Source organism: Haliotis asinina, chromosome 2 (genome assembly GCF_037392515.1).
Source record: "Haliotis asinina isolate JCU_RB_2024 chromosome 2, JCU_Hal_asi_v2, whole genome shotgun sequence".
Taxonomy (NCBI): domain Eukaryota; kingdom Metazoa; phylum Mollusca; class Gastropoda; order Lepetellida; family Haliotidae; genus Haliotis; species Haliotis asinina.
Window position 1 is genome coordinate 8,830,340 of NC_090281.1, and position 21,244 is coordinate 8,851,583.

The 21,244-nt window shown below is 40.9% G+C and overlaps 2 protein-coding genes across 2 annotated transcripts in view; both read right to left on the reverse strand.

Annotated features, from left to right (window-relative positions):
* LOC137272246 (gem-associated protein 4-like) overlaps positions 1-8,298 on the reverse strand; it is a 28,203-nt gene extending 19,905 nt beyond the window's left edge. Inside the window, exons 1-6 of the mRNA XM_067804605.1 lie at positions 8,134-8,298; positions 7,488-7,835; positions 5,061-5,731; positions 3,718-3,875; positions 1,962-2,016; positions 1,580-1,709 (exon numbers count right to left, since the gene is read on the reverse strand). Of these exons, the coding sequence (XP_067660706.1) occupies positions 1,580-1,709; positions 1,962-2,016; positions 3,718-3,875; positions 5,061-5,731; positions 7,488-7,835; positions 8,134-8,193 (1,422 nt within the window). The 5' untranslated portion in view covers positions 8,194-8,298. The remainder of the gene's footprint in view (positions 1-1,579; positions 1,710-1,961; positions 2,017-3,717; positions 3,876-5,060; positions 5,732-7,487; positions 7,836-8,133) is intronic.
* Positions 8,299-11,319: 3,021 nt separating this feature from the next.
* Positions 11,320-21,244, reverse strand: part of LOC137273211 (coiled-coil alpha-helical rod protein 1-like) — a 32,373-nt gene continuing 22,448 nt past the window's right edge. Inside the window, exons 18-20 of the mRNA XM_067805712.1 lie at positions 14,402-14,553; positions 13,648-13,756; positions 11,320-13,400 (exon numbers count right to left, since the gene is read on the reverse strand). Of these exons, the coding sequence (XP_067661813.1) occupies positions 13,303-13,400; positions 13,648-13,756; positions 14,402-14,553 (359 nt within the window). The 3' untranslated portion in view covers positions 11,320-13,302. The remainder of the gene's footprint in view (positions 13,401-13,647; positions 13,757-14,401; positions 14,554-21,244) is intronic.

Genomic DNA, 21,244 nt, shown 5'->3' on the forward strand with positions numbered 1-21,244 from the left:
TCAACAAGGACAACAGACCCAGAAGCGCCGAGTTGTCGGAGTCGGCCTACCTCTGGTTCACTGAAAAACCAGGGTGCCGAGACCCCGTGGTGTCGACTGCCGAAGCAGGAACACCCGATGCACTGAGCGGAACCGAGGCAGGCGGCAAAGCCGGTGCTCGAGAACCACCAGTTAGGTTGCCGGTAACCCCGACGCACAAGGGACCCGTCAACAAGGACCACAGACCCAGAAGAGCCGAGATGTCCGAGTCGGCCTACCCCTGGCTCATTGAAGAACCAGGGTGTCGAGACCCTGTGGGGTCGGCTGCCGAAGCAGGGACACCCGATGCACTGAGCGGAACCGAGGCAGGCGGCAAAGCCGGTGCTCGAGAACCACCAGTTAGGTTGCCGGTAACCCCGACGCACAAGGGACCCGTCAACAAGGACAACAGACCCAGAAGAGCCGAGATGTCCGAGTCGGCCTACCCCTGGCTCATTGAAGAACCAGGGTGTCGAGACCCTGTGGGGTCGGCTGCCGAAGCAGGGACACCCGATGCACTGAGCGGAACCGAGGCAGGCGGCAAAGCCGGTGCTCGAGAACCACCAGTTAGGTTGCCGGTGACCAACGGTACGAGACCCGATGGACCGGCGCCGGCAAGCGGAATTGCACCCGAGCCGGTGCTCGGTGCAAAACCCCTAGAGCCAGCTGGGAAAACGACACCAGAGCCGTAGCTTGGATCTGAGATTCCCACAGGGACAGCAACCGTGCCTGAGCCTAGACCCAAGACTTGGGTGCACCCCGAAACTGTAACAATCAGAACCAACTAATGGTAACTGATGTACAGAAAACATACGCAATTGAACACACAATATGCAAAATATAAACGCACGGGCGATAATAAATTGCCAAAATACATTAACCCAGCTAAACAAGAAAGTATAAGCGGATAAATGCAATAACAAGTGTGCACACACAAGTGCGTAATGCAATGAAAAAGACGAAAAGTCTTAAAAACCAACATCCCCATTTTGACTGAAACAAGAACAAATGGGTTAAGACATCTTAGCATGTAAAACATACTAATAAGAAACACGTAGGAATAAGTGAGACGCAAGCGAAACACTTCCCGCACTAAAAAGAAGCCATAAAGACCGCCATCTTGCCTGCCACATGACAGGAAGATAGGACCCGACCGGCAAAGTTACAACAATATATGAATGAAAATTTCAGCCAAGAAATTCCAACTAACGCCCGTGCGAAAGAAAAGGAACCATACATACAGTAGCTGACTCTTTCTCACTCATAATTCCGTAGGCAGATAGCACAAAAACTATCTAAATGGACCACACACGTCTCTCTAGTCGAACGACAGCATGAAAAGTGAGGTGCGAGGTAGACGGCCAGAGTTACCTGCTCTTGGCTGTAGGGGGCCTGGGGGGCCCTGTAAAGGTGGTCCCACAAGACAAAAACGAGTTTTTTGTTTTGTAAATATTTTATTATCAAAATAGTTACAACTGTCGTAGGGATTTTTAATGGACATAAAAATGCTTATATGTACCCCAAGGAGGACTTCTTCTGAAAAAGAACTCAGGATTTGTACCTGAAGGATAAGTTCCAAAGGGAGGCCATGATCTTCAACTCTGACAAATGTCCGTAGAGTCCGAAGGAGTGCTCGGATGTCCACCTCAGAAAACAACAAATCACAGTTCTCTCGCAAAATATCAGTGTATCTGAAATGACACAAAGAAAGAACTTCCTTTTAGTGAGAGCACTGATCATTTCCAAGTGAAATGGGTGGCAAAAGGGCTTCTTGCATTGCACCCATGAAGAGTATCAAAACCAGGTGTCCTGCATGATGAGAGAATGCCTTAACCACTCACCTACCAAACTGCCCCTAATGTATGAAGACATATTTTTGCATAAGACACATATATGTTCTACATTGTTAAAGTTCAACATGACTGATTCACAAGAACTCTTACCTGTCTTTCATCCAAGTGGCAGCATCGCAGCAATTTACAATTCTTGTAATGCAAGCTGAAAAAAAGAAATATTATGAATATGATTTCAGGGAATGAAAAAGGAACATTCATATCATTATTGGGTCTTCCTCAGTAATCTCCAGGGTATACATTCTGATAAATTTCCACTAGTATCCAGGATGCATCTATGGCTCGGCCTGATAGTTTTATTACCTCCCTTTGCTGTCTCTGCCTTCACAGTAGCTAATCAGATAAGTTGTTACAAATGAGCTTACAAGTTTACAAGTTTTCCACAAAAGTTTGCTCACTGTTCAACTCAGACTTCTTAGGGAAAAATCATACAGGCATACTGACAGGTCTGAAACCTTCAACAAATATATTTAAGAACTCCTGCCTCTCTCAGGTACCTCTGAAACAACTGTGTTGCCAAGTTTAATCAGTTAGACAAAAGAAGCGGGAATGAGTTATGATAGAGGCCATGCTATTGATAAGCTGAACTTCCCACCTAGTTAAATGAAACAATCAGCAAAGGGAGGAAACTTATTGGGCTGAACCACAGATGCATCTTGAGATTTAATGTATACGCTGGAGATGATTGAGGATGCAATTTTTCTTTCTTTAATTGCAATGTTTTTATTGTCGGAAAGTCCATGTATCAGGACTAAGGATCACCTCCAGGGTAATGGTGACTCTCATTTGTAAGGTATGAAATCTTACTAGTTGACAATCTGACATTTTCTGAAAAAAGAACACTATTCACACTCACATTTATGCTCATACTGTTGCGAGTTTAAAATAAGCAGCCAGCATTTACTATGTGCCTGCTTTTCAACTTATACTTAGACTCAACTAACTGAAAAGTGGATGACAGAATGCCCACTTTGTGTAAATTCTGTGTTTATTTTGGCTTCAGAAACTAATTTTCTCAATAGAATACGTCTGTTCACACACTTTCTTAAAACAATCAATGTGCGATTTTACCCCCCCGACACCGACCACAGACAAACTGTAGCAAATGGGCTGTGCAGCATAGAGAAAATGACCTCCCTCACTTTGGTTCAAAAATATTTTTCATGTCCAAATAAAACATCGCCACCATCAAAGGTACACACCCATTTCTTCAACGGGTTGTGCTCTCACATTTCCAGCCCCATGTTGAACAATTACTCACATGAAATATTTTTTATTCAACATTTTAAGCACAATTAGTGGTATATCAGATCGTTCTTCGCCTCAATTACCCCTTCCAGCTTCCGGGTCAATGGAGTGAAGGAACAGGAGGGTATTATTAAACAGCTGTATGGTATCGAAGGGGGACCATATCATAGACCCAGAATAGTCTGAACAACTGCTGGCAGCCAAGTCACTATCATTGTAATGAATTCCATCCCATTAGTACATGGACCAAAACAGTAAAATCAGTTGCAGCATTGCATCATGAACAATACAATTTGGTCAAAAGAAGACATGGAAGAGAATGTGGCCCATCCTTGTTATATGTGAGTGAATTCAGTTTCATGCTGCCTTTAAGAACATTCCAGCAATGTCCAGCAATGTCATGGCAGGGAACACCAGAAATGGGCTTTCAGCAGGACAAGCAAACCACTGGGCTAACCCACTGCCTGCTTGTCAGAAGAGTAGAAAGATTTAGAAAGACTATCCATATATATTCACAAATCTTTTATTCTCAAAAAGAATGTACTATTGTCCATTGATTGACACAAAAGATCAGACAAATGTGGATACTTAATCTTACCCCTAAAGCCATCCAATCTCTCATGTAATATTTCTTCCAGAGTTATCCTCCCCTGCATGTCTTCCTCCTCCTTCTCTTTCAGCGTCATCTGGTGACTGTGCTCGGATTCAACAGTTACCAGGAACTTATGCACTGTAGACATCCTCTCATCACCACAGCTCCAAAAACAGAATTAAGCATGCTTACATTTTGATGAATTAGTACAAGCTGCCTTGAAGTATATCCAGATTTTTACCATAGTTTGTCGGCTTGAGATGTAAGAATTGACAGAATTGATGTAAGTCTCGTGTGGTGCTGGTAAAACAGAAGCAGAATCAGGGTGATGTAACTTGTAAATGGCCTTAGATTACGAGGCCATCCATGTAACAAGACAAATTGTGTCCCTAACACACACACACACACACACACACTCCCCCCCCCCCCCCCCCACCTGTAGAGACGTTCCCTACACTAAACTACAAGAACAAAATATGAGATGCACACCTTTAGAGTCTCTATAAAAGACATACGTAAGCTAACACCCACTGTTGTACGGGCCAAACAGGATCAATAGAACCAAATTCAACTAAGTTCAAACACTTGAAGAAGTGACAAAATTAAGAAATGGGATAAACACAGTATGAGATGCACACCTTTAGAGTCCCAATTAAACATATGTAAAAACTCAATCAATTCTGTTCAGCAGCTTTCGTGGAGAAGTGGATGGATTTCACCCTGTATAACACTATATTCAGAGAGAAATTCAACAAAATGTATGTAAGTTCAAACAGCATTAAAATTGAAAAAATAAATAAAATACAAAATCAAAATATGAGATGCTCTTCTTTAGAGTCCCTGTAAAGCACATGTGTATTCTAACTGAATTCCAAAGAGTTTTTCAGAAGTCCCCTATTACATACCAAAACAAAATATGAGATGTACACCATTAGAGTCCCAAGAAAGCCAATGTATAAGTTCACTGAATTCCATGAAGTGTTTTTTTTTGTGGAGAAGTGCAGAGTACATTCCCTGTTTAGTACGACCAAACGGACGGTCAGACAGACAGATGGACGGATGTACATGGAGGGTAATCCTGTATGCTCCCTGCCATATATGATGGGGGCATAAAAATAAATGTATTCATTTATCTAGTCTATAACCATCTAAATACTATGTTGACTATGTAAATACTTCATACACTGAACCAAGACAATATAACATTAACAGATCTATTAATTGGTACTCTGACTGAACTGAATTCAAAGTCATGACTGCAAGCAGTATTGTTAAAATTATTATTCAGATGATATTCAAATTTATTATAGTTATATTTTGTATGTCTCCAATACAAACAAGATACTTACCTGTCAGTTTTCGTTGTATCAAGTAATATCTCATAAAAGGGAATCACATTGACGTCCATTATGCCAAGGTCCAGAATTGTCTCCCTTGCAATGTCCTCCATTAATGCAGCTTTTCTTCCTGACTGAATCTCTTCATCACTGTTCAAGCGTTTTAGAAATGATGCCAATATATCAAACCATACTTGTTTTGGAAATCCTTCATGAATCGTCTGTAGCAATTTTGAAAATGTATTTTCAAGATCTTGTCCAGACCTACACTTGTTCAAAAGTCCTAAAATCCTAGTTGACTCTCGATTAACAAGAGTTTCATCTTTTTCCTGCTCTGAATTCAAAAGCAAAGGTCTCAACTTAGTTTCACAGATTGCTTTACAACAAACACATCCAAGAAAGACAAGTATATGAATCACTTGAGTTAATAATCCTTTAGTTTGTAACTCTTGTAGATTAATCCTGTTCAAATGTTGATGAAACCAATCTGCAGTAAGTTTCATGGTCATGGCAACATTAAGCTGGTCATTGTTTTGATTGACAGGCTTGAACACCAGCCACATGAGGTATTTCTGACATGTAACCACAAGTTCAAGATTGTTGGGATCATCTGATGACTTGATCTCTTTAATTATTGAGGTGACAACAACTGCCGCTGGAGATCTGTCAAGGACTTGCAAACACTGCAAATGAAACAAGAGAAAAGAATGCTATCTCATGACTTCTGTGACAGTAAGTATTTAAAGGGGCACTGATGCGGAGCGAATAATGTTTCTTGCCAACGGTCTAATTACGGAACCAAACTGCAAATTGGTCAGCGCCCGCTCCTTCGACCGTGATGGACAAAGGAACTGGGCTACTGTCCATATTAGCAGAATTTCTTCACCCAAAAGAGTCTAGAGGCCGGATGCCCATCATATGCCATTATTTAAAAATATCCATGGTATTCCTTGTCTGATCGTAACAAAATATCCCAGCAGTGTAGTTTTTTTTCGGATGCTTGGATGGTATAGTTACTCAATTTGATCCTATTTCTGTGTTTTTAACCTCGATATTTAATCATGTTACATGAAAATATGATGTCTACAGGCACGTAGCAAGCCATTTGTTTCACTCCGGCAGATTGCAAAGCTTCATATTTAGGTAATTTTGAGTGTTGGTTCAGCTGTGATAGCAAATATCATACATAAATTTTGGTAGCTATGGTAGCTACAATGGTTTATTATTTATGATAATAAAAACACACTGTTGATTTATTTGAATTCGTGAACAATAAACGACGACTTTGCCTTTGGTAGAGAAATCTGACAATTTTCTTGCGTAACCCCCCACCACCACCACCCCCTTATTTCACCTATTTACCCAAGTACACAGCAAATGCCTGTATGTATTACTTATGTAACGAAATTCCGTTGGTATCCTCAAAACAGTTTCGGCCCATAAGTGTTTTCAGGCTGCATGAGACACAGAGATTACATCTTCCTTGCTGTAACTCGCGTTTGATGGTGTAAACCTACACGTGTTATTTGTCATCATTCTCTGGATGGTCAATTAATGAATTTATAACAGGTATAATTAGTAGTAACACCATTCAGGTTACTCAACAAAGGTTCCCATTTGGCATTTCTCCTGTCTGGAGTAAATACTCAACATTATAAATTAAAGTCTGTAATGGCAGTCTATACAATGTATAAATGTTGCTGTTATGTTAGAAATTTACTATGAGTATAAGCAGACCGTGTGTTCTTTTATTAATTTTCAAAATCATACAAATATGACAATAAACTAATTAGGGTTATGAGACAAATTATAGAGACGTACATTGGCTTCGGTATTTTTCCGTCCTAATAGTTTTTTACCATTTCTACTACTGGCAGATGATTAACCTTCAAAGTGTTTCATTTGTTTTCATAATACATTTGTAATGAAGTAAAAATGACTTCACCTCAGTTGATCTGTCTGTAATTAAACTATTAGTTGCGCATACGGACTGCGCAGCAGAGGTCACGAACCAGTCACGAATTCTGGGATATCATCCGGGTACTCACTGGAGAAAAACAATAACAAAAGTTTACACCAGTCCACGGAAATTGCTCCGCATCAGTGCCCCTTTAAGTAAATAATAGAGGAGATGTTTCACATATAAATTATGTGTAGACACCTGAGGATTAATAAATAATTTTCCAACATTTGAAAGTGTCAAGCATCATCTTAAATAAATTTCTCAGGTTAGAATTGGGTGATTATTAAAATCACCAATAGAGAACTTTGGCAGGGTGCAGGTTATCCTGCAAATACAGTAGTCTGACTACCAAGTGATTTCTTCATTCTCACAGTAAACATTGTGAAAAGTAATTGTGATAACATTGTCTTGCTAACCTGGTCTTGCTTTTGTGACAAATACCACAATGAGAAACACTGGCGAGTGAATCCACTTACCTCAAGCAGGTGCCCGCTCCACTTGAATCTCTTCACAAGATCAAACAAAATTGCTAAATTCAAGCAAGGGAAATGTTGGAAAATGTGATCAGTTGATCTGCTGGCCTTCTTGTCAGCAACAAATGGAGTCTCTACCTCAGCCACTCCACCAACCTGCTTGTCATTCTTGTCAAAATTCTTCAGGATATGTGTGAGCAGGAATGACAGCAGCTTCAAGCTCCACACATGTCTGTCCATGAGGCTGTGTTCATGGTCCAGGCCATCTAGGATCTCACGGACAGCAGGTGATATCAAGTCAGTGAATTTTCGCACTTTGTCTGAATCTGTCAGGCCCTCTGGTTTTGGAAACTGTAATGTGGAAGAAAAATATCGTGTCATCACTCTGAGAATAAGAACGTCACTGTCTTTAGTTCTACTGGGTGATATGTTGTGTCACAGGGTAATAAGTGAGTGTAGAAGGTCTGCAGGTAAGGTCTCAACTACTTAAAAATTAAATTATCATGCAATGTCAATATGTTTTGAGCACTTAACAGACCATGGGCTGAGTTGGATAACAATGGGAACATATTAGATCATGTGCAACTGACAAAATCATGTCACCGACACCAGCATGCATCAAAGAGACGAAATATACATTACGTCGTACCTTTAACGCGGCAAATTTTGCTGCAGACTGAAAAACAGCTAATTCTGTACAAAAATCCATGACTACATTGGCATGACAACCCTCCTGTAATGAAAACAATGTTTAGAAAACAATTTCACGTGCGTTTTCCTTGACACCGGAACCGAACACAACTTTTGTCTCCGGACCGTAAAGAGTTACATTCTTATCTCCCTTTGGTCGTCTCTGTGGCATGGGCATTTACGTTTCGAATGTGCTGTGAATGTTATTTTCAGTTAAATACTTGCATTAAACCAATTTTAAATTCGTTTTACGTCTGTTTGTACTTAGATCAGCTGATGTTTAACAGTAGTATATTTCAAACTTTGCCCATCAAGACTACATTCAGCTTATGAACAATAATTCAAAGAAGTAATGCTTCCAGCATACGTCCCAATAGTGGCAATACATTTTCACATGGGATGAGCTGGGACCAAAAAATAAATTCTCTTTCGTCTGTTCCATAAGCTCTCAGGTTGTCATGGGTTTGTTGTTGGCAATAGGTGCCTCAGTCATCTGATGCATTCTGATGCACTGAACAGAGAACTTTGCATTCCATGTGCACCTCAGAATCCACTTATACTGGGAGACATGGAACATTTCAGGCTGCAAGCCCCAGCTGATTTGGGTGCCGGTCAAATAGTCTCAAAAGTGAGAGGCGAGTTTCGTTTCCGGAGCAGAACTCAAAAGTCGTTCAATATTTTTCTGCAAAACTTGGTAGATATATCAGCCAGAAGCTGAAGTGGTGCCTTTTGCTCTCTACAGGTTTTTGTGATTTATTATTTTCTCGGTTTCTATGGAAACGTTTCAGGCTTAGTCTGAAAATGGAGGGATGGGCTTTGTTTCCGGAGCAGAACTCGAAAACCATTTCATGTCTTTCAACAGATCTTGGCAGATATATGAGACAGATCTTGAAATTGTGACTTTGCTGGTTACAGATATATGGCATTTATAATTTTAATGAATTCCATGGAAACAATTCAAACTTAGCCTAAAAAAACAATGAGTAACTCTCAGGTTATTTGTCCTCTCAAACATGGGGGGATATGTCATCTTCTGATGACTCTTGTTTTGATAAGTAGTATACCATACTTGCTGACCAAACCTATGAATTTACAGCCTCACTTTTTGACAAGAGTAATTAAAAAAACCCAGCAAATTGTTTTCATAAGTACTATACTATACTTGTTGAGAAAACCAATGCATTTATGGCCGCACTTTTTGACAAGAGTAATTAAATATACGCCACCAAATTGTTTTCATAAGCATTATACTATACTTGTTGAGAAAACCTGTGCATTTATGGCCGCACTTTTTGACAACAGCAGCTGTAGATTGTTTTGATATGTATTAAATCCCATACTTGCTCACAAAAACTGTGCATTTACGGCCAAAAGACATTTTATACAAGCCTTTCATTTAATTCTTGTAATTTACAAAAGCATAGATAACATGCAAATAATTAGTGTGACATTGTTGTCTATACATGAATATTACTTTTGCTCTTATCAATTTACTAGTTAAATATTTATCAGAAACATTACTACATAGTATCATGTGAAGGCTGTAGCATGGAAGTTTTATACAGATTGTAATTCTTTACCAAATAACTGGTATTACGGTGTTACCTAGGCAAGGGATATTACTAATAATATAACACATAATATTATGTGAAGAATATAGTATGTAAGTTGACAAAATCATGCATTTATAGCATTTATCAGACCATTTTGAATAAACTGGGGTGTTTTGACTACCTCCCTGGGGCGATTTGACCAAATATCAGGGGTGATTTGACCAAATTTGCTGGGGCGATTTGACCGGCACCCGCTGATTTATTTATAGGCTTCTGTGTCTGGCTGAATGTGTATTTAGATAGGGAAAGACTTGTTCTGTCCCACTGTGTATAATGACTCTCCCTATGACTCTCCCAACTGCATGTCATGTACAAAATCAAAGTCCACCTCAAGCCCCCTAAGTTTTATCTTCTGCAACAGGTTTTGCAGGGGCAATCAAAATGGACTACATCCATGGGTCTGTATCTGTGCACATTTGTCCAGAGCAGAACTTTACATCCATACTGTACCTCTTTACCAAATCTGACACATAGATAGATATGTTGTTGTAGTGGTTTACTGGTGCCTTTTGGCAGTTTTTGAATTCTGAATAAACATATGCAACAAGTTTGACTTCATCTGAAATTGATGTTGGTGCTATTTTCCGGAGCAGAACATCAAAACCATTAAGTGTCTCCACCAAACATATCACATGGTTAGGTCTGGTGGTGTACTGGTGCCTTTTGGTAGTTTTGGAATGCTGAGTAAAATATTTTGTTTGTTTCCATTGTAACACGTTTGATGTTGTCAAAATTTAGTGGTAGTACACTTTTCTGAAACAGAATTTTAAATCCCTTCCTTATTTCATCACCAAACTTAGCACATGAATAGGTCTGGTGGTGAACTGGTGCCTTTTGGTAGTTTTGAAATTCTGAATAATTTTTTTACATTTCCATGACACCAAGATTAACTGAATTCTATGGTAGTGCTCCTATCTGGAGCAGATCTTAGGAAAAAATTGTTCAGTCCTCTCCTCCCACTTTGCTATATACACACCCAAACATCTGACAGTCATAACTAGTAGACATGATGATGATAAATATTTTGCCATTGTAGGGGCAACCTTTTTTGTTTCATGTTTTTCCTGTACAGAAAATGACCCCCACCGCCATCAACCTCCAACCATATCGCATGAATGGTCCCTTATCATCATTTCATTGTGAACTGAGATTGTTCTGGTTATTGTTGTTGCAGAAGTCTTGGTTTTATATCATGACAACCAAATTATATTTTCTGAACACACAATATATTTGTTTGAGTCTTGTGACCACCTCAGTTTGCTGGGGACACATTCCAATCTGGGCTCCTACTCCTCTCGGGGGTAGTGGGTGTTCATTAACAACTACACGTCCTCACAGTTGACGTGGTAAATTCAGATGTTAATAAGTTTGAATCCCACATCAAAACACATGTTAAAAAAAGTAAAAAAATGGATTCTAAGTGAAACACACAAATGCCAAAATTTGTGGTGACGAAGGAGTAAGAATATACCCCAAAATGTCATGTTCCTGAAATTATGGAAGTTGACATAAAACAACATATAAACACCAGCTGCTTTTGTTGCTTTTATTTTTGTATTTACAAAATATACACAATATGATACATCTGTCTGTATGACAAATATGGAGCACTTTCTGTCCAATATTTTATACATCATGTTTCCAAGACATTCAGCCTTCTCCAACATGACAATATACTGTGAACATTCAACTCCAACACAAAACAGTGAGGGAGGAGTGCAGCCTTTTGTACATTCTCTTCCCATAGAGGTTACTTGTCATATCTTCCTATGAACCTCTGTTCTAATACGGCCATATTTTGCGATTCTCATAAAATCCCTTAGTGGCAAAAAATGGCACCAGATTTATCTCCCTTTTTTTCTGTCCAATCAGAACATGTGTTACATCGGCCTAGATTCAACTTGACAAATGCAAACAATGAGGAGAAACAAATACGACATGACTGAGTTCTGTCTAGAAGAAACATTTGAGTATCGCTCTTGGGAAGAGGTTCTAGTTTTCACGATGCATCCGGAAATTACCGAGATCTTGCGAACGATCACTTTTGAAACAAGGTCGCTGATTGCACAACTAAATCTGATTGCCTCCAATCACGAGTCTTGAACACTCGCACCATGAAAGGGTCGTATTAGAACAGAGGTTAGGTAGGAAGATATGACAAGTAACCACTGTGGGAAGAGAATGCCTTTTGTATGGAATGGATTCTGTATGTACTTGTGAAATAAATTGGCCTCAGCCCTAGGGGTCACAAACCAGTGCTAAAGCTACTTGGTTACCAAATTGCTGCTAATATACGAAAAACTCAATGATGATATTTATTCTGTTAAAATGCTGAAATGTTTTTTTTAGGCACTGTCATGTCACCTTAAATCTAATGTTCCATTCATATTACCAGTGAAAAAATGGTTTATAATTTCTGTGTCATAGTAACTATTATTCATGCATGATAACTGACAATATAGATCAGTATATTCCTCTATAGCCACCTAATATTTTATGAAAATGTTCGTAAAGGTTCCTACCAAATTCACTTCTGAGGAGAATGTTCCCTATCAACTGAAAGGAATGATAAGTATATCACAGGCAAAAACTTGAACAGAATGTCACAGGTATGTATTAAACAAACTGAAATACTTTCTCACAGAACTAATATGCAGTACAAGAAAGATCTGGATAATACTTTCTGCAGTATTCCAAATACACTTCTGTGAGGGGATGAACATATGAGATTTGTACACTGAACCCATGGTGGAATGTCTCAGCTACATACCTCTTCAGAGAGAGTGAGTGAGTGAGTTCAGTTTTATGCCAGTTTTAGCAATGTTCCAGCAATATCATGGTTCGGGGACACCAGAAATGGGCTTCAAACACTGTAGCCATGTGGAGAATTGGACCCTGGCCTTCAGCATGACAAGCAAATGCTTTAACCACTAGGCGACCTGTGAAGACCTCAGGTGGAATTGATCTTCTTCAACCCATGCTTGCCACAAAATGCGACTATGCTTATCATAAGAGGCAATTAACGGGACTGGGCGGTCAGACTCACTGACTTTGTTAACATGTCATCGGTTCCCATTTGCACAGATCGATGTTCATGCTGTTGATCACTGGACTGTATGAGTGCAGCGTAACACTAAACTCACTTGCCCACTTTAACCACTAAGCTACTCCACTGCCCCTCGTCACTCTTTAGAATGAGTTCAGTTTTACACCAGTTTTAGCAATATTCTATCAAAATCATGGTGAGGGGACATCAGAAATGTGCTTCACACACGGCATGTCTTCTGCATGACAAGTGAATACTTCAACCCCTTGCCTACCCCACCACCCCTTACTCCTTGAAACTCCAGATATCAGTTTCATGATTTGTACCCATATGGGAATAGAAACTGGTTTCAGATGTCATGATCTAATGCTACTACTGGGCTACCCAGCTGGCGCTAATCTTCACAATGGAGAAAGTGGTGAATGGTTTTCACCATGGTGACTCTTTGCTTATTCCAACAAAGTCAATGTTAGTTCTCATCATCATCGTCCTCAGATTCATCTCCCTCCTCTAGCACTGCTGCTGTCAGCGACCGTAAATCTTCAAGAACAGCTGTAATGGGCTCACCTGTAACATGGAAGTATAGGCATTACCGTCAGCATGGGTTCAAATGAGAATGAAGAATGACTAAATAACTGAAAACAGGGTTAAGTGCACAAAACTTAGATAAGACACATGGTCCTGAAACCTCTGTACTCAACAGGATCTGAAATCTGACGCTTTATGATCAATCAGAGAAATAGTTGTTAGAGAAACCATCATGCAACATTTTTCAATGTCTGCATTATTTTTGTGTAATCAGTTTGTAACCCACCTTTATTGTTAGCAGTGGGCTGAGTCTCTACCTCCTCACACTGAAGCGTGACAGGTTCCCCACGTTCACACCGCATCTTGCTCATCAGCCCCTCTTGGCGCAGTGTTGCCTGCAAACACAATGGATGGAGCTGTAGTGAAAGAGCATATAGAAACGGTATGTATAAACCAGGTGAAGGAGCAAGCACCAGGTGAAGGAGCAAGCATCAGGTGAAGGAGCAAGCATATTTTCTGGAACGATGTGTTAATCACAATAAAGAACTTGACATCCATAAATCTTGCCCTCCCTTTGCTTGTTAGAAGCTCAATAATACAGCAGTCATACATGAATAGAACTCTGCCCATTGTTTAACAGGGCACAACCGGACTGTTGATTTGTTTTACGCTGCATTCAGTAATATTTCATTTATGTGGAAGCGGCCTGTACATAATCCAGTCTGGACCAGACAATCTAATGATTAACAACATAACCATCAACATACACAATTGGGGACCGATGACGTGTCAAACAAGTCAACAAGCCTGACCACTCGATCTCATTGGTCGCCTCTCAGGACAAGCATGGGTTAGTAAAGATCAATTCTAAATCGGATCTTCACGGGTAACATGGTGTCTGTAGTAACATGAGCATTCGCATAAAGTAACATAATACAGATGACGTAACAGATGAAGTAAAGGAGACATACAGCTGATCTTACAGAGGAGTACAACTGAAGTAAGAGAGCCAGCTGAAGTAAATTAAGTACAAACATTACCATCATCATGTTCCTGTCTTTCTCCACCTGGGTGAGCTGATGATGGAGCTTGTCCACCTGACGCTTGTAGTGCTCCTCCAGTGTCTGCATCTCCTCTCTCAGTCTCTCCTTCTCTCGGCCACTCTGTCTCTCCAGCTGACGCACAGACACAACTGGAACACACAAGGCTACCTCACTTACCTCCTCTCAGTTGGGCAGGGTCTAAGACTTTGTGATTTGTTATGAAAGCAGATCCTGGATTTGGGACAAAAGCATATCTCACCCCATACCATCAGCTCTCTTACAGACATTGAGCAGATATTTGATACAACAAAATATACCTGAAGGGTACACCTCACTATATATTAAGCACATCTTCTCTTCCCAAAATAACCACAAGTTCTCTTCCCAAGTTTCTGTCTGTTCCTAGGTTTTACTTTTTGTAAGTCAGACCTATTTCCTGGTCTTACTTTTTGAAAGTTAGACCTATTTCCCGGTTTTAGTTTTTGTAAGTAAGACCTATTTCCTGGTCTTACTTTCATGCTAACCATGACCTCGAAGTTGTGCTTTATCCTACATAATATGACCAGTGCCAGTGTTTATGGGGTTTAAAAATAATACAAGTAAGTCTGACACAGACTCACACCTCAGAGTTCTATATACTTCACAAACTATAACAATTCCTGATTTTCCCCAATATATCATGACATAATGTATATCATGATACATTAACTATGGCAGTATGAAAGAAATGGGTGTTCCTAAATCCTATTATAGAAGCATAATGTAATTTTCTGAATAAAATTGATATTTTATACTTATCCTGACTCGTGCTTAATTGCTTATCTTCTCTTCCTGGCAAAGGAAAATCCCTTGAAGTTCCCTTCTAAAAGAAGCGGACGTAAAATTCACACTCACCCATGCATTATCTCCCTTGCCCTCCACATGGTCAGCTGACTGCCATGATACTTCTCTCTCTCCTTTAATCGCCCGACACGAGAATGCGAGAATTCAGCGTGTTTGATAAGGAAAAGTATAAAATAACAATTTTATTCAGAAAACTACATAGTTTTCCTTATCCTGACTCATGCTTAATTGCAACGGAAACGGCAGTGGGTCATGCCATGCTGGATTCTGTTATCTGTTCCAAATTACATCCAATAGTTTTCCCCCTAATGGGAACTTGTAACGGCCATAATTCAGTCCTGTTCTTCTCATATTCATTGTAGATCTTGGGGGGGAATTACATCCAGTCAAACTTGTCTTCCATAGAAGACGTTGTTGACTGGCACATGATGACACCAAAAGTAACTAGCATCTTGCTAGTTTCTGATGCAACTAAATGTCAAGATATAGCAGTTGAGACTGGTTGCGACCCCTCTTCATGTACAAGTATCTTCATTAAGAGTACTGGGTCATAATCACTCATGCTAGTCTGTTTAAGACGTATGCATTGACTTTCCACCAGCGCCTGGCTTCAACAAGTCATGTGATAAATCAGGTGAATTAAGTCAGCGTCGTCAGGGAACTGTTAGTTGCTGAGCAGCGACAAGTGGCCCAAACTGATGAATGCCAGTGACGTCCCCCGTGGCTATGTCTCGTAGATAATGGTTAATAAACACCATGTTTGACTTCCGAAAGCAGCCCTCCATTATAGTTGATAGCGAGCAATTCCCATGTAGCGCTAGTGTAGAGGCCAAGGCTCTGACTTCATGTGGATTGGAGGCTCAAGGAGGATCTAATCCTGCTGCTTTATATGCTCTAAGTATAACAGTTCTAGTCCACACTGAGATGGTGTTGTGAGATACTTCCGTGGGTGTCTCAGTAGATATAGGGATAAATAGGTGCTTGAACTGTTGTCTTCTAGACTTGGTACGTGCAATGTATATTTTCAATGCACTCACAGGACATAATGATAAAACTTGTGTATCGTGAGGTACTAAAACTGAAGACAAGGCCGGTCAACATTTCAATTGAAGTCCGATCAAGTGGTTCATATGCATCACTTGTAAGATGTTGGAGTACAATATTTAGGTCCAACGCTGGAGCTCTAAATCTGTGTTGTTGATCTTCTAACTTGAACAAACGTACTAAGGCAAGAAGCTCTAGAACTTTAGTCAGCTTGGTCCCTGTTCCCATGGTGACGACTGAGCTGAGAGCTGCTAAGTATGCAGATAATGTAGAACCTTTCAGACCCTTAGAATGACATAAATAGCATAAATAATCTGCTATTTGAGGATGAGTTGTCTTGTTTGCTGAAAATCCTTTTTTTCTGGCGTATGTCTCAAGACGTTTCCACTTATCGTCACAAAGTGTGCGAGTGGATTTCAGTAAGGCTAAGGTGACTGCTTTCTCTGCTCTCACCAAATATCCTCTGCATTTCAAACAAGTCTTAATACAGTCCATATGTGAAGACGGAATACCGATGGTTGGCCGTGCATTTACTTTGTGTGGGAATGAATGAGAAGATTCTTCCACTCTGGTAATTGTAGTGTTGGTTGTCCTAGCTCTTCTATAAGTGTTGGAAACCAATCTGTCATTGGCCAGTAGGGTGTGACCAAAATCAGTTGTAACCTCTTTCTTTGTCTGATTTTCTCGATGACTTTTGGTAACAGTACTGGAGGGGGAAACACGTATGCGTTTAGTCCTTCCCATGGAATACTGAGAGAGTCCGTTGCCCAGGCTAAGGGATCTGGTACTAGCAACACAAAAGTTGTTGTCTGTTTGTTGAATCTTGCTGCAAATAGGTCTATTTGCGGTGATCCGAAAGCTTGACTGATTAGTTGAAACGCTTCCCGATGCAGCATCTATTCTGTTGGAGATGGACGAAGAGGATGAGATAGGGCATCTGCCATGACGTTGTAGGCTCCTGGTATGTGACATGCTTTTACTTGAAGATTTAGACTGTCGACTAAGTTGAACAGTTGAAATGTTAGGTGTAGCAGACATAGTGATCTCGTTGACCCTTGTTTGTTTATGTAAAAGGCTACTGTTGAGTTGTCCATGTGGATCATTAATAACTTGTCTCTCAATGCTGTCGACCAGTGGTGGATGGCATGAATGACTGCTTTCATTTCCAGCTGGTTGATGTGAAAAGCCTGTTCCTCTTCGTTCTAGATTTCTGCTGCTACCTCGTTTCCTATACACCTGGAAATTAATCAAGCAACACCCCAATTTTTTCTATTGGAGCAACTTTGAAGTGTTCTGACAATCAAAATATGCCGGGTTGATATAGTTTGACACTTTTTTATTCAACAGACGATCTCTGACAAACAACTTAAAGGGAAAAAGTATCAAGACTTTGCTTTATTGCAACGAAATCCAAATTCTTAAAACTGTCTTAAATTCATGAAAAAATGGACACAATTTACTATTCATCCACAGACGTTGTTGTCAGGTGTATTAACACAAATGTCACATGGAAAGAAAGAACAGTCATCTGAGAGTCTGCACACCGACTTTCATCAATATCTAGTGTGTCCTCCCTGCGCACGCACCACCGATTCCAGACGCCTCCTCATTCCTTGGATGAGTCTCCGGATCTGATTCTGGGGGATCCTGTTCCACTCCTCATGCAGGGCAGCCGTCAATTCGTTGAGATTATGGACTGGTGGGTCTCTCTGCCTCACACGACGGCCAATAAAGTCCCACAAATGTTCAATGGGGTTGAGGTCAGGGCTCATGGCAGGCCATGGAATTCTGTCAATTGCATTTTGCCGCAAAAAATCATTTACAGCATGCGCCCTGTGAGGTCTAGCATTGTCGTCCATAAATATGGGTCTCGTTGCCAGAGGATGGTTCTCAAAATGAGGTACCACAGCCCTGTCAAGAACCTCCTGTTGGTAACGAACACCGTTAAGGTTGCCACGGATGGTAATGATATCCAACTTGCAGTTCATGGAAATGCACCCCCATACCATAACGGAACCTCCCCCAAAGGCCACAGTCTCCTGGATGTTCCGTGGAGCCATTGCTGTGTTCCTCTGCCTCCAGACCCGAGTACGACCGTCCACCATGTGCAGCAAGAACCGGCTCTCATCTGAGAAATGGACCTTCCTCCAAGAGGCAATGTTCCAGTGCAAACGGTCATTACACCAGGCCAGTCGGGCTGCCTTATGGGCTGGAGACAGTCTGGGTCGCTTGATTGGCCTCCTTGCCCGGTATCCTGCAGCTTTCAGACGATTCCGAACAGTCCTGTTCGAGATGGGTCTCCCTGGAAGCCACTCCTGTCTCAACCGAGAGCTCGAGTCGAAGGACCTGCGCCGTACAAGTCTCAGTAAAGCTCTGTCCTCCCGGACTGTGGTCTTCCTGGGTCTTCCTGGTCTAGGCAGGTCTTTAACTTCATTAGTGGCCCGGTATTTTTTCAAAAGTTTTGAAATTATGGAATGATGTCGTCCGATTTGAGTCCCGATTTGTCTTAGAGACATACCAGCATTCCTCATGCCGATTATTTGCCAACGAGTGGCCTCTGATAATTTCCTACGTGCCATGACATTGAAATGAATGAAAAACCGAATGCAATCGACAACCTGCGCTTGTAAACACCCCAGGGAAAAAGTGCATTTTTCGAAAGTTGAGGTTAAAGCAATGCACGTGCGCTGTGCAAGCTTCACGCGCGTCATATCAACCCATGAAAAGCTCATGCTGTATGTCAATACATCAAAATTGAATAATCAATCATCAAAATTACTTCGTTAAACTTTGTTAAGTTTTTATGTGTCTTTGAATTTGGTGTTGCTTAATTAATTTCCATATGTATAGATGAGCTCCCCTTCCTTGCAGAGATGCTTCTATATACAGGCGATTGTTGAATACCTGCTCTAACATATAGGTTCCTGCACAGACATTCGATCGGCGAGTCCACCACATCAGAAAAGCCTTCAGGCTGTCTGGGAGCACAATCTGTCCTCTGGTGTTGAGATGAAGATTCAAGAATCGTTGTAAGGGATGCAACCGCAGTCTTCCTCTTGTGGTCATATATTGCGCTGATGAGAGGAGACCTAGTAGACACTGCCATTGTCAAAGTGTGAACGGAGAGAGTAGAGCTTGCATTATCATATCTTGAATCCTTACCCACTAGTCCTCTGGTACTACAATCTGATTCAAAGTAGTGATGAAATGAATCCAAGGAATTTGATAATTTGTTGAGGTTCCACTTCCGACTTTAGGTGATTTACTAACCACCCGAGTTGTGTTCGTAGCCTGATTGTGAAGTCTAATTGTAGTCTGAGTTAACTCCGTTGATGCACTTGTATGCCATTGTCCAGATAAAAAACACTGTGTTGCCCCCTGAGGTGTAGATAATTGATGATGGGTTTGCTTATCTGTGTAAATAGCCATGGGGCCGAAGATATTCCACACGGTAGGACTGTCCATTGGTAATGCTGGCCATTAAAAAGGATTAGATTCTCAAGTCAATCAAGCCGAGTTAGTAGCCTGATAGTGAAGTCCAACTGTAGCTCCCATGATGAGCTTGTATGCCGTGAAGATGCATTATTCTTCGTCTTCAGATCATCAACGCTGAACATGTTGACATTCCAAGGAAGTCTATTTGTAGCTGGCTGGCTGTCCGTTCAAAAACTGCCCTTCATTGCTGTAATCCTCCTAATAGGCAACGTTGAGTCTGCTGTAGATCTTTATGCCGTCTAAACAATCAAATGACGCAGTAGACTGCTAAACTAGCGTGTAAACAACATCTTTCCCTCGTTGAAAGACTGTAGGTCAAATGTAGACGACTTCCTACAACTGGAAAAATAACATCACATTCTGCACAGGGCCTTGTCTCTCAAGGACCAATCAAATTGTAGATGTAACGTCACTGGCTTTCTTTACAGGGCGTTGTCTCTCAGGGACCAATCAGATTGTAGACATGACATCACCGGCGTAGCAGACAACTGATCATCATGAAATCTTGTTCAAATGGTGATACCCTTGCTAGCATTTAGGCTTGTCTGTAACCATGCTGTTTGGCGAACACGTGTCTAGATGAGTAAAGCGTGCGAAAAAAACTTCCGCTGCTTGAAGCTTATGTAGACAAATTGTCTGCCAGGTAGATGTGTCGGAATTTTTCCACTGAGGATAATACCGTCATCTCTTGTGATCGGAGGTGTAGTTGGCAGTGGAATGTTGCAGTCATCTAGAAGAATCTTCGTGACGTTTTCATTGTTGACTTTATTGTTTTATTTCATTTTACATCAAGTTATCAAGTATTGTTTTCTGTTGTTTGGTGGTCCTGAAAAGGACCATTGAGAGCGAGTGTTGGTTTAGCCTGCATCCGTCTGCTTAAGCACCGTTGTCAAGGTGTCGATGGACTTGATCATCATGACTTCTTTAACGTCTTGGGCAATCATCCTTGTTAAATCTTCAATCTTGTCGAGGGAGTAGATTCAGTCCCAAAGTAGCTGAGACGAGATGTTCTGACATAAACTGTTGATCCTTCTTATGAGTGACGACAGTTGACAGGAACCTTCATTCTTCCTTGTTCGCCAGATTGCTGAACTTGAGATGCGAGTCTAAATTAAGCCCGTCCAAATGTCATCTATCTTGAAAGATCGTTGTGGGGACTGCTGATGATCTTGTTGTTTTGTCGAAACTTGAATGCCGACTTCTCAGAAATCATAGATATCGGAGCTATCATCAGAAATGTTAACACATCTTCCTTCTTCGTCTTATAAACGTTGGGTTAGTTGGAATCCTTGGATAATGAGACTAAGTCCAGACCATTCATGATCCACAATGTGACTTCAGAGTCCAAAAATAGGGCTTCCTCCGGTGACAGATCATGATGTTCTCTAACTTCGTTCTTCCCAGAGTAAGACGAATTCATAGATCTCCGACGATCCCGATTGTCTAAGTCTGAAGGGG